Source organism: Aricia agestis, chromosome 10 (assembly GCF_905147365.1).
Source record: "Aricia agestis chromosome 10, ilAriAges1.1, whole genome shotgun sequence".
NCBI classification, from domain to species: domain Eukaryota; kingdom Metazoa; phylum Arthropoda; class Insecta; order Lepidoptera; family Lycaenidae; genus Aricia; species Aricia agestis.
Window position 1 is genome coordinate 13,808,129 of NC_056415.1, and position 13,334 is coordinate 13,821,462.

Here is a 13,334-nt window from a genome sequence, read left to right on the forward strand (position 1 = left end):
GGATATATTTGTGAACATACTTTAAGTTTTCTATTATTATAGAAAACTTAAAGTATGTTCACAAATATATCCCTATGATTGTCTATTGACAATCAGTCGCTGATTGACAGATTTGACTGATTGTCATTCAACCATTATCTATCAAAACGCCTGTGGATTTCTTGTGGCAAATGTTCAAAGCAATATTTGCTTGTGAATATCAACAATTCGTCCGAATTTGTGATCTCAATGATTTATCATTTATTGTTATTATTTATCAAAAACGAAGACAATGGCTGCCTTCGAAATCATAATTTAAACATTTTGGCACAAAAATATTTTTTCCTGTATTTGTTTTCGCTGAATGCTAGAAGAAATAAAAATTTGAAAGTATTATTTTTAACACACTTTTTCAGTGGTAAAATGGATATAAATCAAAATTTTAAGACAATGAATACCTTAATAAGGAACGTAACAAACCTACAAAAAATGTTTGAATGCTTATAAATACTTCTGGTCAAAGATTTATCGAAAATAAAAACATGAATTTGCATAGTATAGGGCCTTAATGCATTAGACATTATACGCATAAAAACATGAGGATTGACCATGATTAAGCATCTGTACATTATGAATCGAAGTCGATCGTAGATGATCGATGAATATGCCACTTTAATTCGCTTGTATTTTGTCCATCACATTGGCCTATCAATGTAAAATTAACATTGTAATTTCCACACACTTGTTTAAAAAATTCCGAGCCGCACTGGCTTAAAGATCTATGGAGTCAATTAAATTTTATATGATAGTATATCACATCCCTTCGCCTTGTTCCAAAATATTATAATTAATATTTTATTTTAATGAATCATGGAGTAATATGTTAAATCACTTCAAAAGGTATAACTGATAAACTTTTTCGAACAAAATTTCCTTTATCAGCTGGTATAAATGGAATTTTGTTACAAATTATATTTATCTTCGTATTTTTTTTTTTGGAAATCTTTGAAACAATTCGAATTGCAGGTTCCGTATATACTACAACCAGGCGTCCCCACGGCTCACGCCCGCGCTGTCGCTAGTCAACTGGTGGTCAGGCAGCCTGTACAAGTCTCCCGTGCTGCCGCCTGCTGGAAAAGTGTATAGAGACTTCCAAGGCAGAGTTTTCCAGGTGCCTGTGTTACATGTGAGTAGCAGACGTGGAGCCACGCAAGCGTATTTTAACATACTTTTATTAGCTTGGGCTGTATGTATGTAACGGAATCTTTGAGCGCGATCTCTTGTACTTAGTCTAATTAATTCAAAAGATTGCATACGTATTAAGAGTAAATGACAATGCAACAATAAAAAAAAGAAAAAAAGCGTGTTTTTTTTACTTTCTATAAACTATTATTATTGTGCGAATTTTCAAATTAATCACTCACAGAATTACGCTAATGGAAATAAAGTGGTTTTCTAGGAAGCCGAAATCAGCAAAAATTTTGCCGACCAAAATACGTTCGTATGATTTGCGTAATTTGGTATTTCCTTAATTTGAGCTTATTTGAACTCTGTCGGTTGTCTGTCTATTAAGCAACGTCTACATTACTATACTGTGTTATGTTACAGTCACCCCCATGGCACTTTGTGCAGTACACCAACAGCTCCACAGGAGTGAACGTTACTGGCGGCAGAGATCACAAGCTGCTGTCGCTCATGGCCAACAAACTCAACTTCAGGTAATACAAAAAGTGGTTTTGGTAATTATATACCAAAATTGGTGCGAGGGCTATTTATAGAAAAGCAAAAAACAAAGCATTCGAAAGAAGATATAGGACAAAGAAGTTTGTAGACTAGGTCAATTCAGACTGCAACGGGACCAAAGACCTATTAGATTTAGTTTATACGTGGGAGAGCCATGCTTCAGCACGAATGGGCTGGCTTGACCGGAATAATACCACGTTCTCACAGAAAACCGGCGTGAAACAGCGCTTGCGCTGTGTTTCGCCGAGTGAGTGAGTTTACCGGAGGCCCAATCCCCTACCCTATTCCCTTCCCTACCCTCCTCTATTCCCTTCCCTTCCCTAAACTCCCCTATTACCCTATTCCCTCTTAAAAGGCCGGCAACGCACCTGCAGCTCTTCTGATGCTGCGAGTGTCCATGGACGACGGAAGTTGCTTTCCATCAGGTGACCCGTTTGCTCGTTTGCCCCCTTATTTTATAAAACAAAAATGATATACCTAAACGGGACATGTAGATGCTGTACTGAATTGACAGAATTCGAGAGCGTCAGACGTCTTGCAAATCTGTCAAATCCATACTTGCATACTACGCGTCGCGTTGCAGTCTGAATTGAAACTAAAAAAGTACTCAATTACTATATTATCTAAAAGGTGATTTAATTATTCGAACAATATGAGATACAAATCTCCTTCCTTGTGTACTTTTGTGGTTATAAATAAATGACACTTAAGCTGAGTATAAAATATTTACGAAATCTCTTTTAGATACAAGTATTTTGACCCTCCTGACAGAAGTCAAGGGTCTAGTATATCTGGCAACGGGACCTTTAAAGGAGTACTCGGCCTCATTTGGAAACGTGTAAGCATTTTATTTCACATACTAAATATAGTATCCATAAGTTTCCATGCATACTAATATTATTAATGCGAAAGTGTCTCTATCTGTTCTATTCCTCTTCACGCCCAAACCGCTGAACCGATTTTGCTGAATTTTTGTATGGAGATACTTTGAGCCCCGAAAAAGAAAATGTACGGTTCCCGCGTGATAAACGAATTTTTATGCAACCAGGTGGGGCGTCATCTAGTAAGTTATAAATTCGAAAGGACGAACCGTCTGTTAGTTTTTTATCACTGATCCGTTTTCGATGTTTTTTTTTTAATGTTCGATTCTCGCACGACAAACGAATTGCAACATAATGAAGTTGCGCTATACACAATATTCTCATTATTTATTTCAACCAACATCCCAACAGAATAATAACATATTTTGTTCGATAGAAAAATTGAAACTCTATTTTAACATTTTCATAAAGCATTCTGACATGAAATGTAATTTTTACATTCTAAAAACGAAATGAAAATTATTCGTCTATCAAAAAACTTCATCAATTTGTGCGGCTAATAGGAGATGTGAAATGTAATTAAGTAATTTAATCGAAAAAAGTAGTTTAATATTAGTTCGACATTCTTTAGATGTCATTGTTCATGGAGGAGAGAATGAGTGTGTAATTCGGGTAATTCGTCTTCAGAGGTCATAAGCAACAATCGATCTTATACGTGGGAGAATGGCTTCGGCACGAATGGGCCGGCTCGACCGGGAAATACCACGTTCTCACAGAAAACCGGCGTGAAACAGCGCTTTCGCTGTGTTTCGCCGAGTGAGTGAGTCTACCGGAGGCCCAATCCCTTATCCTATTCCCTTCCCTTCCCTTCCCTACCCTCCCCTATTTCCTCTTAAAAAGCCGGCAACGCACTTGCAACGCACAACGCACTCTTCTGATGCTGCGAGTGTCCATGGGCTACGGAAGTTGCTTTCCATCAGGTGACACGTTTGCTCGTTTGCCCCCTTATTTCATTAAAAAAAAATACTCTTCATCGAATTCAAGTTTAATAATCATTATGTGTGAGTGCGGCAATGAGTTGATTGATTGATTTTTTAAAATTTTGTTTGTTATTTAAATTGTTGTTTTGTTGTATAAAATGTTAAATGTATTAATATTATTATTGTCGCTGTTTAAAGTTAATTTTATTTATTGTTATGCTACTGTTATAAGTCTTGTTAATGTATATTATGTTGTTAAACTTATAATAATATGATACTTTTTTTTCCAAACTATCACTCGTATGATAAGAAGTAAGCGACCATATTTTGATTGAGATACGAGTACAGTCCACTTAATTACTATATTTTAATATTTATGTCATCATTTTCACCTGTGGGAAATGTTATGTTAAGTTTATTGTTACGAGTATATTATCTTTAGTTGCTATTTATCTTAGAGTGCTATCCTTTTCTTATATTATAGTTAAAGACTGTCGTCTTTGGGGGGGGGCTATGTAGTTTCCAGTTAAACATCCGGCTCGAAGGACCAAATGTTTAACTGGAAACTAAATGTATAAAAAACTAAAGATAAAAACCACGTCTTGATGCAAACCGATATATTCTCCTAATCATTCACCATTTTTCTGACAACATCAAAATATCTTACAAAGTCAAATATAGATTTTTAAACATAACCAGCCAGAGTTATACAGTCGCCAACATGATATGATATTTTGTTTGGCGACTAATGGGTTCAGAACATATCATTAAAGTCACCAAATGCTCCCATTTTGCGCGTTTGAGCTAAACAATCTGAAAATCGAAACTCTTTACGATCTACTCTCCTCTAGGCCCCTGGACAAATGCACATAATAATAGAGCGGCAAGAAATGAGGGGCGGCAAAATTGACTTATTCCTAACTTCCAACCTAGCTATTAGCCCACCACCCAAGTTTGAGAATTTTAACTTCCAACCTACTTCTGGTTGGATAGTGGAAATATTTTAGTATTTTACTTTCCCTTCGCATCATTCTCAACAAATCTGGCTTATGACTTATGTGTTTCTCTGTGGCTAAATAGATAGGTTGGACCCTGGCGTTGTTCCACTAGACTGAATGAATACCCTTGCAGAAGGCAGACTTCTTCTTGGGTGACGTGACGGTGACGTGGGAGAGGCTGCAGGCGGTGGAGTTCTCGTTCCTCACGCTGGCCGACTCCGGAGCCTTCCTCACGCACGCGCCAGACAAGCTCAGCGAGACTATAGCTGTTATACGACCGTTTCGATGGGAGGTAAGCCTTTTTGCGGAGAGTTTTACTTATAAACGTAAGGACACACATTAGCTATGTTCACACTATGCTTTCATTCAATTTTCGTTTTAGCGCATTCAATAATTGAATGCGTCAACGAACGCAAGGCCAACATTGTTTTTTTTTTGTTTTGGATACAGTCAGAGGGCATACGTCGCGGGCATGCCTCAAGCATTCGCTGTTGACTGCGTTATGCATGCCCTTGACGAACAGGAAAAGGCACAGTGTGGACAAAGCTATTGACGATACACTCTTGATAAGAAGAAGGAGGATTTTATAATGATTTTATCAAAAGCATCATTATAATACCTTGTTTCCTAAATTCAGTCTCATATGAAAACATGTTGAAATAAATCGTATGCCATAAATTATTTAATAATGTATTTTATTAATTCCTTCTTCTTTATAATATAATCAGCCATCTTGTGTGAAATCTTGTATCTCTACTTGATGGCTTTCATTGCTAATCAAGCGACTAATCCTCATGGATAGCTTTGGACTTCGGCGCCTAATTACATTACATGATATTATAGTCATTCTTATCAATGTTACCCCACTCAAGTAGCGGCATGTTCCAGGTTTGGCCATTCCTCTGCTTCACCCTACTGGTTAGCGGACCGGCACTGTGGCTGGTGATTGCTGCACCGTCGCTCTGGCGCGGTCAGGGGAACCAGCTGCGACTCCTCAACAACTGCTGCTGGTTCACCACCACGCTGTTCTTGAGGCAGTGTTAGTCGATGTTTGAGTATTAATATAATTCAATATGGGATAAACCAAAAAGTGTGGGGATCAGGCTCGCTCTTAAAAAATTTGGAAGCCTTTAACTCTCTTGCAAAGTTTCATCTAGTTCTTAGAAGCCTATTTGGTAAGAGGAAAATAAGAGAAAAGATTTTCTTAAATGGGCCTGGGGGTTTATCCAACACTTTTCTTTATCACTTCTTTACAGAATTCCTGATTAATGGAATTGCCATTACATGTATTTTGATCGATGATTCTATAAAGAATACGTGTCGGCTAAGACCTCTGTAGTTTTTTATCTTTATGACGTGTAATCTTTTTTAATAAATATATTTAAAACTCTACAATCTCAATACATAATTTTGTTACATTTTATTATTTTAGACTAAGGTTTTCAAGTTTAATATTTACATAATTACATACAAAGACTTAAAATGCATACCAAAACTTGTAAACCCTGCAGTAGGGATCATTTGTACAATGTATAGCCCAAAACAGAGGGAAGTTGTATAAATAGTTGCAGTTCAGAGCAGTTTGTATGTAAACGTAAAGTTCAAACGAATGTATGTCCAAATGAACTATAGGAACGAATCGAAATAAATTCATCGTACTAGTTAAGTAGGTTAATTAATTTTGTTCTATACTAACTATAACGTTTGTAAAATAAGTTTAAAAACTTTGAGTACGTTATTTGTGTAAAAGACGTTTTGGCAGAAAAATATGCTTTTGACATAAATGACCTCATAACACTTTCAATAGCACTTGAGTCTGTTCAGACAATGACCTCGCAAACCAGCTTCTAGTAGCCTTCAAGCATATTATCAGTCCCAGGAAAGGGATAAATAGCATAATATGGGATTGAAAGAATCTAAATATGTAACACAAATTAAGATTCTTAACACAAATTAAGAATCTTAATTTGTGTTAAGCGTGGCTCTTGTATTAGACCCTTAGTTTTCCTTAATTACAGCGTCCAGTAAAGAACCCTCAAGCACCTTCAAGGCCCGTCTAGTAACCGTCCTCATCTCGCTCGGCGCGACCTACGTCATAGGCGATATGTACTCCGCAAACCTCACCAGTCTCCTCGCGAAACCAGCGAAGGAGAAGCCGATAGGCACCCTGCAAGCCCTGGAGGAAGCTATGAGAGACAGTGGCTATGAGCTGGTCGTGGAGAGATATAGCTCGTCGTTGTCGATACTACAGGTGATTTAGAGTATTTTTATTTAGCGGCTTCTAATTGCCTCCTGACTTTGTATGTGTCATACGCGTTACTAAATTAAAGGCAGTATTTTCTTCCTCTTGGTCTACTCTCTATGTGACAAGCCATTTTTTTTTTCATTTATTTGTTAGTGGGTCTTAAATTTTTTTGGGAAATGTGCCAAAATGCACCCTGTCACAACCTCACTGTACCTCGTGAAAATAGGACTAGAAGTTATAGTCTTATTTAATGCAAAAAAAAAATCAAACGCCACCCAAAATCCATATTTTATCATAATATAAAAAGGACTTTCCATTTCGTTTCATTGAATTGCACTTTTAGAACGGGACAGGTGTATACGGTCGTCTCGCTCGGCTCATGCGCCGACAGCGGGTGCAGCGCGTGCGCAGCGTAGAAGTCGGTGTGCGGATGGTGCTGTCGAAGCGTCGCGTCGCCATCTTGGGTGGGAGAGAGACTCTGTATTATGACACGGAGAGATTTGGTAAGGAATAACGTAGTCAAAGATAAGTATTAAAATTACATTGTAAATAAACGCAAAGAATGCAGACGTGGTTGTACTTCGTATAATTAGTGTGTACTGTGTAAGTCCACTATTCAAGGGTTAAGCGATTTTTATATAGCATGTTGCAGTTTGTTTTTGAGCTTAATTAATTACACAAGTGTTAGTGGTAGTGTTAGTTTTGTTAGTTACAATATTTTATCTTAAAAATTATGTTAGTAAGGTTAGTTGTTTTCATATTTCATAATAAGTTGCACCTAGCTTGAGGCGCATGCAGGCCTATCCAATGCCGCAGCAGTGGGGAGTCCCACCTGCATGCCAACGCGCTTAGGATAGTGTTGGGGCTTGCCTGGAGTCTGTTCATCAACGATGCGCATCTTTTTCTAACGTTTGCATAAAAGTCATCAACGCGCGCCTACGTAAACATGCCGGATGCGCTACAAAACCTGGGCAGCCGCATCACTACCCTAAACGCGTCATTATATTGCACGCGTAGCGCGTTGTATGCCCTCTGCGTATAGCTGGTCCAAAGGCTGCACGTGTAAAATGATTGGCAATAAGCCTTAAACAGAGTTATTTTTACTGGTTCACTACAACGCGCAAACCTTCGGGCCAGCATATTACAGCGGACAGCCAACGCCCTACGCTCCCGCTCTAAGTCTAGATTATCACTTAGGTTGTCGGAGACCCAGTGGCCAAGATATTTAAACTTTGTTACCATATCATACTATAAATCCCAACCCACCTAAGAAGCCTAACCAAGCCGAAACCTGCAATATGCCTTCTTTATATACTGTATAAATAAAAGTAATTTAACGCGAGCAGACTCAAGTTTGCTTTAAGCAATATTCTCGGTACTCGTCGAAGCACGTTCAGGCGGAGAAATTATTTAATTCTCAAATGCACAAGATTTACAAATAAAATCCGAGAAATTTCATCCTGTAAAACACTTTTGTCGGGATGAGATTTTCCACATTTTCTGCAATGTTATTGTATTTACTTTGCTTTTCTTTTGACCCGACGAAGCGAACGAAGCCTGTAAGTATGTTTGTTTTTTACTATAGCTCCCAAAATGATACGACAGTAAATTAACGAATTTACTGTCGTATCATTTTGGGAACAGTTATAGTTAACTAGATATCTAGGATATCATAATATTATGTATAACCGGATTATAAAAATTATTTTAACTATAGTAATATAAAAAAAATATAAATATTAAGAGCCCCCGCAGACTGCAGACTTTTAATCGACCGATAAATTAATCGGGTTGGGGCCAACTGAACAGTTGGGTTGGGACTTGGGCTGTAGGCGCGCACAACATCGGGTCAGCCAACATCGGGCCGATTGTTTTCGCATGGTTCCATCCAAAGCGATAGATTATATTTTAATGGAAATTTGAAGGCAATATGGCACATCAAACTTAATCACCGGCTGATTCGGTATCGTTGTAATATGTGCACTTCCATACAGCTTCATACTGATCGAGAGCCAGACTAAACTATCGGCCGTTTAAAAGTCTGCAATCTGCCGGGGCTCTAAGCATAGTAAAAGGAGGGGAAGTAAGTTATCTTCATACAAAGGCACCGCACGCGGCTTGTATGTGTGCGCCATAGTATAAATGCGTCGCCACGTACGGCACACAACAAAATCTCGGCCAGTTTTACGAGGCTGGTACCGCCGCGCCCGCGCCCGCGCGCGGTGCCTTTGTATGAAGATAACTTACTTCCCCTCCTTTTACTATGCTTAGAGCCCCGGCAGACTGCAGACTTTTAAACGGCCGATAGTTTAGTCTGGCTCTCGATCAGTATGAAGCTGTATGGAAGTGCGCATATTACAACGATACCGAGTCAGCCGGTGATTAAGTTTGATGTGCCATACGATTAGTAGACATCGTTATAGTTAACTATTATAAAGAAAAAGCGTAATAAGCGAAAAAATAAATTTAGAAACAAAAACAATCTAGAAACTATAATTGTATACAAAGCTTTTTTATAATACCTTTCTTAGACGAGAAATAATTAATTTTACTGAATAACAATTTTTTCAATTACTCTTCAACTTTTCTTTTTTTGACTAAAAATAATTTACTGAATAATATTTAATATTACATTTGATATTATGTGTCCAGGGTCTCACAACTTTCATTTGAGTGAGAAACTCTACACGCGGTATTCGGCCATCGCCCTGCAGATCGGCTGTCCCTATCTCGAGACCTTTAATAACGTGTAAGTTCTAAGTCATATTTTTACGTCTTTCATCATCATCATCAACGTCATCACCATCATCGTCATGATGATGATGGTGTTGATGATGATCAAAATAACTGTTAGTTGTAGACGATACCGTCATCTCTGCAGCTTTCTAGAGTCAATTTTGTTAAAGAAACATTCGAGTATTAGAAGCCCTATTTGTTGCTATGGAAATTTAATTTTTCGTCAAAATTAGGATTAAATAAAAATATCTCGATAGAAATGTAGGCAGAAAAAATTTACATAGACAACGTTCTATTAATAACGTTTGTTCAAACATAAGGAACATAGTGTTACGTGCTAGGGTTCGAGGATCTGGAGAGAAAGACCTGGTGACTCTCTCTTGAAGACTTTATTAACACTATGTCACACAAGCACACACTAGGTCCAACACTTAGCACTAAGTCCAAACACTAATCACTAGGTCCAATCACTAAGCACTATCACTGTCCTAGATCGTAGCCAAGTCGCAGGTTTCACTGGTTCACTCACTATTGATCACTTGCTGTCACTCCGAAATCGCCTTGATGATAGCTCGAAACGAACTGACTTGCCGGGCCTGCCTGCGGCTCTTTTTATATGGCGAGACGAATTCCAGATATTTCCCGATTCACGTAAACAAGTAAACAACCGTGGGAAGTTTCTAGGAGGCTCGGGAATGTACCACAATAAAACTGCCGTCTTTACGATAAGTGCAGTAAGTTGAATTTAATTTAGACCTTATGGACTCAGTCATAAGGTCTAAATTAAAACACGTAAACACGCTAACAAATAAACGGTAAACACGTAAACAAACATTGGACCTTTCTAGAAGGTTCGAGTATGTACTTGCGCACCTGATGCCATCTAGTATTGAGTAGGGGATTTATGTTGCCTGTGCTCTCTCGGTAAGCTTCGCTGGTTTGTCGCTAGATGGCACCACGTGTCCGTATACCATGTACCGTAACAATAGGTCTAGACAGCAATGCTACTGCCAACTGTGTAAACATTGGTTTTTTCACAAATATAGGGTTATGGCACTTTTTGAGGCTGGCATCCTGATCAAGATGACAACAGACGAGTACAAGAATCTTCCGGAACACTCTCGCAAATCGGATCCGGTCACGGAGAGCGACAGCCACGAAAGCAGCGACGTCGCCGAGAGCACGCCTAGCTCACCGGTAATAACGTCATATTGTGGCGTCCAACGTGGGGCTACTTGTGTCGTCAGAGATATGGATCCATAGATAGTTGGCGTACTTAATTTGGTTTTAAAGCCCAGCTAAATTGGCTAACATTAATTTGACTTACCTCAACAAAACAATGCAACGTAGATCCGCCATCTGCCAACGAATCAATTTCTCAATGGCACGTTGCTAACATGCGGTGCCCTATATTCACGGCGATTATACGGCGATTTCAGGATTGGACAGGATTTAACAGGATTGAATATGTAGTTACTAGATGACACCCGTAAGTCCTTTGCTCCAAAATTAATTTAAAAAGCGGGAACCGAACATTATTTCGTAATAAAATCTTTTCTGCGTTCTTTTCCGTCTCTCAATGTGACTCCATACCATCTAAACCGCTATAGTCGTTTATGTGTGAAGAGGTAACCGACAGACGGACACTGCAGACTGCAAACGCTTTGATTGTTGCTATAACAAAGACGAGACTCTCTTCAAAGCTTAAATCTTCGGCCAAACCTACGCGTCAGTAACGCGAGACGCGGGACGGGAGCGTCTGCAACGCGAAACTGGTGTGCACATCTGTGGGACTAAGGTGCGAAACCATAGATTATTTCCGCTCTGCCGACGCGAGCGTCCTGCGTTGCAGACGCTCCCGCTTCGCATTCACTTTGGTCGCGTAGGTTTGGCCGAATCTTTAGGCAGGCTGATGTCAGTCATAGTGTGTACAGGCATTTTCTGTTTCAGACTCAAACTGAATCATCCAAAGGACTCCAACCGATCACACTGACGATGCTGCGAGGTGCATTCTGTATTATTGGCATAGGATACCTTTTAGCAGGTTAGATTTACCGGTACATTATAATGATGCACTGAAGGACTAATACGAACGTGTAGGAAGCCTTAGTCGTGTGTAATTGACCATCGTCGTCTTCGATTATAAAATCTTAGATCTTGGCAATCATGGCGGCAAATATTGAGAGTGGAGAGCTCATTTGATTTTAACCGCTACCATTTTTCCATATACTTATTGTTTAAAAAGAAGTTAAGATATTAATTATATCTTCACGAAAATCGTGCAAATTATTGGTAAGATTTTTTTTCAATAACTTTTAAAGTTGCGGAATCTTCTTTAGATATGGTTTCCTTGGTTGTATTTTTTGCAGACCTCGCTAACAAATACTTACACTTCACACACAAACTTCAATTTAACAAATAGAAGAAAAATACAAGTGGCTTAAAGTGTTTTTACAACGTAACGGCGTTGCCAAAAATATTATTGCCAAGACATGAAACTTTGCCATTTACAACTTTTGGATATTAGTTACGTAATTGAAGATTCGTAATAAATTCATTAACCAATGTATAAGCCTTGTGGAAGTAAGAAGAAAAGATATAAAATTTTAAAAATATATTTTTTAACTTATTTACCCATATAAAGAATATAAGTACATATTTTCCTTAATAAAACACAAGAGAAAAGGAAAAATGTAGTCAAACTACTTTTCGCAGGCAAATGTTTAGTTCCTGTTCGTTTCCTTTACGCTCAGTGTAAACGCGTTTTTACATAAACGTTATAATAAAACGAAAATGATTGCGATAAAATTTCGCCGGCAGATAGTGAAGTAAACTCACTTTAAAATTAATGAGCGTTCATTATTTTTGGGAAATTTTATAAAATTACCCTCGTTAGCCGTATAATGGGGCGGCGCGAAATATTTTTATTGGAAAATGTAAAAATTAAGAGATATCCCCGATATTGACCTCGTTCCGAAGATTTTAATGTACCGCCAATATCTATTAAGATAATAAGATTTAATCCAAATTACGTCGTTGTTCGGCGCGGATAATATTCTTTTTATTCGATTTCATTGTTTTCTTTTATTTGCGCTTTCGGGATTTTGATATATTTGAAATTTAAATTACAAAATACAGATTTGGAAGTTTACAAATGTTAAAAAGTATTACCGATATTTTAGACATTTTGTTCGGGTTCGCCCTACAGCTTATTACATGTTTACATTGATGATTCACTGTTACATCCATATCTTCACACCTGCCAGACGTCTGCAATATTCTTCAAGACGAACTGTTTTCAAATTATGAATTCATCTTAATGTATTGGACTTTTTTAATCCCATTTATTCAATATTTTCAGCGCTGGTGCTCGCCATCGAAATAAAAGTTCACCGAAGCAAAAAAACTAAAACCAAGAAAGAATCGAAAGAGAAGTATAATTTTAAAATAATGAAGATGCACATTCTGAGACAATACCGCCGGGCGAAAGTTCATCTGTACAGGGTTATAGACCAGGCGCTGAGGAGCGAAGAGTAGCACACGGAAACGTGACGTACTGGCCCTGCATTTTAATAGCGATCAAAAATTGAGAAACTACACACGAAAACATACGTACAGTGCTCCCAAAGTGATAATGCGCGTAGAATTTTTTGTATTTTTCGGCAACGATCGTATTTCCCAGGCGTCGGAAGACGTTGTTGCAAGCGCTGTTTTAAACTTAACTTTAAGAAAAACAGCGCTTTGCAGCGACGTAGACTAGGCGCCTGACGTTGCTTGGACGTTACCATGGTAACGCCGCGAATGCCGCGATGGCTTCCCGGTGAGTTAGCGA

At 38.4% G+C, this 13,334-nt stretch overlaps 1 protein-coding gene across 1 annotated transcript in view; it reads left to right on the forward strand.

Moving 5' to 3' along the window:
• LOC121731214 (ionotropic receptor 40a) overlaps positions 1-13,039 on the forward strand; it is a 48,799-nt gene extending 35,760 nt beyond the window's left edge. The window contains exons 6-16 of the mRNA XM_042120569.1: positions 1,006-1,165; positions 1,588-1,697; positions 2,467-2,560; positions 4,655-4,813; positions 5,410-5,560; positions 6,540-6,772; positions 7,110-7,269; positions 9,419-9,515; positions 10,549-10,699; positions 11,453-11,546; positions 12,864-13,039. Coding sequence (XP_041976503.1) covers positions 1,006-1,165; positions 1,588-1,697; positions 2,467-2,560; positions 4,655-4,813; positions 5,410-5,560; positions 6,540-6,772; positions 7,110-7,269; positions 9,419-9,515; positions 10,549-10,699; positions 11,453-11,546; positions 12,864-13,039 — 1,585 coding nt within the window. The remainder of the gene's footprint in view (positions 1-1,005; positions 1,166-1,587; positions 1,698-2,466; positions 2,561-4,654; positions 4,814-5,409; positions 5,561-6,539; positions 6,773-7,109; positions 7,270-9,418; positions 9,516-10,548; positions 10,700-11,452; positions 11,547-12,863) is intronic.
• Positions 13,040-13,334: the final 295 nt, after the last annotated feature.